We start from the raw sequence: 4544 nt of genomic DNA, 5'->3' as shown, positions 1-4544 counted from the left end.
AAATACATCAAGAATATTCTAAAGATGTCGTGGCATCTTTAGTCTGTTCCTATGATACATTTTGAACATTTCTATTGTGGGTAGAGACTGCCTTATAATTTAATTCTTTTATATTCTATATATTAGTGATACAATTTACAATAGTCTACATGGTTTACAAGTCTAAATTGTCTACGCAACAAAAAGACCATGTAAACATCACGTAGATTTCACGTAAATAATCCGTGTAGACGTAATCTTGAAATCTACGGCACAACCCTGGTTCAGAGATAGGGTATAGCGATGGAACAGCGAAGAACGTATGTCGAATTATTAAATAGGTATATATAAATATACGCGGAAAGAACGATTTTGTTAAAAGGTTTAAACATTTTGCTAAATACAGATCTGAAAATTCATTCTTGTTGAATCATTGAAAAAATTTTGTTGACATGTTAAAAATGACAAGCATAATTGCTATAAAACGTTATTTGATATATTCTGGCAATTATTTTGACTTTCCCACAAAATTATTTTCATTATTGAACAAAAATTATTTTCAGATCTGGATCCAGCAAAATTGTTCTTTCCGTGTAAATATACGATAATATAAAAATTGTCATGTGCCGAGGAAGTACGGACTTGTACCCCCGCATGTGCTATACATATCTTTTACATCTATTTTATGTAAAATTAAAATTTTTCTTTAAATAAAATTTATATTTTTAAATAAAACGATCATAGAGAGTTAATTGTGGAACGATGAGACGCGTACCTGCATGGCGCCTCCGACCACGTCTTTGTGGATTCTCGATTCATCTTCGGGCTCAGCAATTTCGCGCAATTGCCTATCGCCTTGCGTCCATAAACGCGACGGGATATCGTGCGAACACTCGCGACGACTTTCTGCTGTGCACGCGATATGCGCTTTTAAACGGTAACAATCACGAGAAACACGGCGCGATTCGAATGCGACTTTCCGCGTCGCGATCGTTGCGTCATAACTGTTGTGAGCGCAATTCGAACTTTATATCGAAGAGCGACATCGCGATATTCTCGGGGCATCGATATCATAGGCACTGTAGCCTGAATCAAACGCGATAGATAAGATACTCAACGCTATAAAAAGATATCAATGTTCACATAAAACATTGCAATGTCGGAAATTACTGAATATATCATATATTAAAATATATGTAATATATACATATAAAAATGGATTGTCATAAAAATAATCAACATATTTCATCATAGAATAACGCACCTGTAGTACACACATACTTACAAGGGAACCTCGCGAAGTGTCAAATTCTGATTTTAATGAAACTTGGTACACTTTGAGGTCACATAAATAGATGAATTTAGAAATTATCAGTTGGTAAAAAACGGTTTAAAGGGATGAATCCATCCCTTATATATAAATTAATTCTTTTTTTCTTTCGTTATATCTCGAAAACTATTCAAGATATCAAAAAATGTTGTATACAAAAGTTTTATAGTAAAATTGTCTTTATTCATTTACGTTAATGGAATTTTTTTAAAATGATTATTTTCAAAAAATTTTTTAAATATAATTATTAAAAAAAATATTATTAACGTAAATGAATAAAGACAATTTTACTGTAAAGTTTTTGTATACAACATTTTTTGATATCTTGAATAGTTTTCGAGATATAACGAAAGAAAAAAAGAATTAATTTACATATAAGGAGTGGATTCATCCCTTTAAACCGTTTTTTAGCACCAACTGATAATTTCTAAATTCATCTATTTATGTAAACTCAAAGTGTACCAAGTTTCATTAAAATCAGAATTTGATACTTCGCGAGGTTCCCTTGTTAGCATTTAGCAATAATCATGCACTCGTTGCATCATGCACTTTAACTAGAAAGGAACGTTGAAATATAGCGTGGATTTTGATTGATTCCAGGCATAAAAGTGGGCCGCCGACATCGAAATAACGATCTTGGTGTGTATCGCGATGCGTGACATTCACGTCATGACGCACGCTTTATAAGTCGCCTCCGATAATACTTCAGGCGCGAGATTTATTTTTAAACAGTAACAATCACGGGAAACGCGGAGCAATTTATACGCGACACATTGTGATCTGTCGCGGCGCGATAACGATCCGTAACTCGAAATCTATTGGTCAAAGCAGCGAATTGGCATTAATTGTTTAACACAGAAATTAAGCTGCAAACAGATTTCATAACGCGCCTATCTAAATTGTGGTTTCTTTTACTTTGAATAAATTAAAGACTAAAATTTTCATAGTTTGCAATATTCATGAGATAATCCTTGACGTTAGATGGATCAAATTTTTTGGATCTGTTCGTATCAGTAGTACTCCGAATCTAAAACTCAGAAATTCTTAAAATATGTATACGTATAATTAATAAGATATATGTATATCTTACTAAATATGTGACAACGGTTACAATTTGGTTAATATAATTGTGAATGTTATGAAAGAAAACATAATCAATTGCTTTACTTTGGATAGGATATTTATTGCAAGAACCAGATTCAAATTATTGTTAACGATTATGCCATTTTACTTTGAAAGGATATATTAAAAAGAAAATTTTCGTAACTTAAGGAATATTTGCGAGATAATCCTTGACGTTGGATGGATCCAATTTTCTGAATCCATTGGCATCACAAATGCCGACTTCGATATTGTCCGCGGTCATCTGCCCCTCGAAACCTTCCTTCAGCGTCAGGATGGCAGTGTGTACGGCATCGTCCAATTCCAAATCCTCGCTGTATCTCTTTTCGAGAAACGTTTTGCCGTTAATGAAATTTTTACCCATCGCGGTTGCCTTCCATGCGAAATATGTGCCGGACGGATCGCATTGGAAGAGATAGGGCCTGTCATTGTCCCAACCGCAGATCAGAAGAGACACTCCGAAGGGTCTAACACCTCTATAAATCAGCAAATGACAATAATTTAGTACTAAGTATTATCACTTATTTACCCAGCAAAAACATAGAATATAAATGCTATATAATATAGATGTAAAATGAAGTTATCCAATGACTGAATGCAGATATACAGAATATCTCTGATTATATAGTACAAGATAATTTACCAACTAATATAAATATAACATAAAAAATATATAAGTATATATATATATATATATGTATGTATATATGTATATATGTATACATGTTATACAGTTATATTTGTTTGCTGGATAATTATCTTTTACTATATAATCAGAAATATTCTGCACATCTACATTCAGTCATCAGATAATGTCTTAGTATTTGAAAATACATAATTTGTAATTTAAAATTTGAACGGAACAAGTCATTTAAACGTACAAGTCACAGTTGAAAATTAATTAGCTCACCCAGATTGCGTGTACTCTTGCATGACCATCGCGACGCGTTGCACGAGCTGCGCGGTCGGGATAGGTTCTCGATACACCAGAAGATACTGTTGTGCCATTTTCCGTGCTTGCTTCACTAATAATCTATAATCTGGACCCATGCCACTGTAGACCATGCCGATGTGTTTCGTGATCATTTCGACCTTGCTGACACTGTGTTCATCATAGAGAATGGATTTATGCTTGTTTTCTGTGGCAAGAACGACACCGTTTAACGCCTTGATGCCTACGCTTGGTGCACCGGCGGCTACGGCGGCCAAGGCATATTCTATTTGGACTAGCTTGCCTGATGGACTGTAAAACAAATCAACAATGTCAATCAATATATGGATGTTATGGATATAATTCAATGGATTAATATCAATATATGGATATATTACGTGATGTATAAATTATTTTAAATAACATTACAATGGGAAGTACTAGTACTTTTAGATTTGACACATGTATAATGCTTCATAGATTTTGACGAGTCATCCTTGTCATATGTAGTGTTCCTTTTTCAAATAAAGTGTACTCAAATAAAATGATTATTTATACATTTGTCAACGAATGGTTGATAATAATAAAACGCCGTTAATAAAACAAAGAATTTTCATTCACGATCATTTGGAAAATATGCTGAGTACAGCCACGATTTAGAGGTTATCGTTTAACTTATTTTCAATGGCATTCCGACTTTTAGCACCAACACGAAATATTGGCTTGAAACGCATGCTTTCGTATGCAATTATTATGTTACTGTAAATATATTTACCTAAAGGTTGTTAACGAAAAACTATATCGTTCCGAAGCCATGACAATTACTTTGCAACAATATGAACAACGGCACAGCAAAACCGCGATACAACACCACTCACCACTGACAGAGAAGAAGCGTGAGAGAGGCCACGCCGGCTTTTTGGGTGGCGATCTCCCCCGTACACTAACGCCCCACGTCCACGTTTGCAAAAAAGGAACTACGTATCACGTCTATCTTGTAACATTGTCGATCAAATCATAGCATTAGATTATTAGAACGTGGTTCGTGTCCGTGCTAATCGTGTATTATATATGCCACATTCTTCTTTCTTTTTCTTTCTATTTCTAGCAAAACTTTATATTACATAAATTAATTATATATATTTTTTAAATTAAAGATTTTAATACAAGTACATATTAAAT

General features: G+C 33.7%; 1 protein-coding gene across 1 annotated transcript; it reads right to left on the bottom strand.

Annotated features, from left to right (window-relative positions):
* Positions 1 to 2471: 2471 nt before the first annotated feature.
* Positions 2472 to 4275, bottom strand: LOC105451639 (proteasome subunit alpha type-2). Its single transcript, XM_011692210.1, has 3 exons — positions 4138 to 4275; positions 3342 to 3674; positions 2472 to 2907 (listed from the first exon to the last, which is right to left on the bottom strand). The coding sequence occupies exons 1-3, from the start codon at positions 4176 to 4178 to the stop codon at positions 2577 to 2579; spliced, it is 705 nt and encodes a 234-aa protein (XP_011690512.1). The 5' UTR covers positions 4179 to 4275; the 3' UTR covers positions 2472 to 2576.
* Between the last annotated feature and the right edge of the window lie 269 nt (positions 4276 to 4544).

This window comes from Wasmannia auropunctata, unplaced genomic scaffold (genome assembly GCF_000956235.1).
Source record: "Wasmannia auropunctata unplaced genomic scaffold, wasmannia.A_1.0 LD336048.1, whole genome shotgun sequence".
In the NCBI taxonomy this organism is placed as follows: domain Eukaryota; kingdom Metazoa; phylum Arthropoda; class Insecta; order Hymenoptera; family Formicidae; genus Wasmannia; species Wasmannia auropunctata.
This window is presented reverse-complemented; position numbering and strand designations above follow the sequence as displayed.

Excerpts from the sequence above, each read along its gene's own strand:
- LOC105451639 (XM_011692210.1), bottom strand. The coding sequence starts at position 4,178 with ATGGCTTCGGAACGATATAGTTTTTCGTTAACAACCTTTAG. Across the intron at positions 3,675-4,137 it reads TTTTCGTTAACAACCTTTAG|TCCATCAGGCAAGCTAGTCC; the intron begins GTAAATATATTT and ends TTTGTTTTACAG. Across the intron at positions 2,908-3,341 it reads CAAGAGTACACGCAATCTGG|AGGTGTTAGACCCTTCGGAG; the intron begins GTGAGCTAATTA and ends GCTGATTTATAG.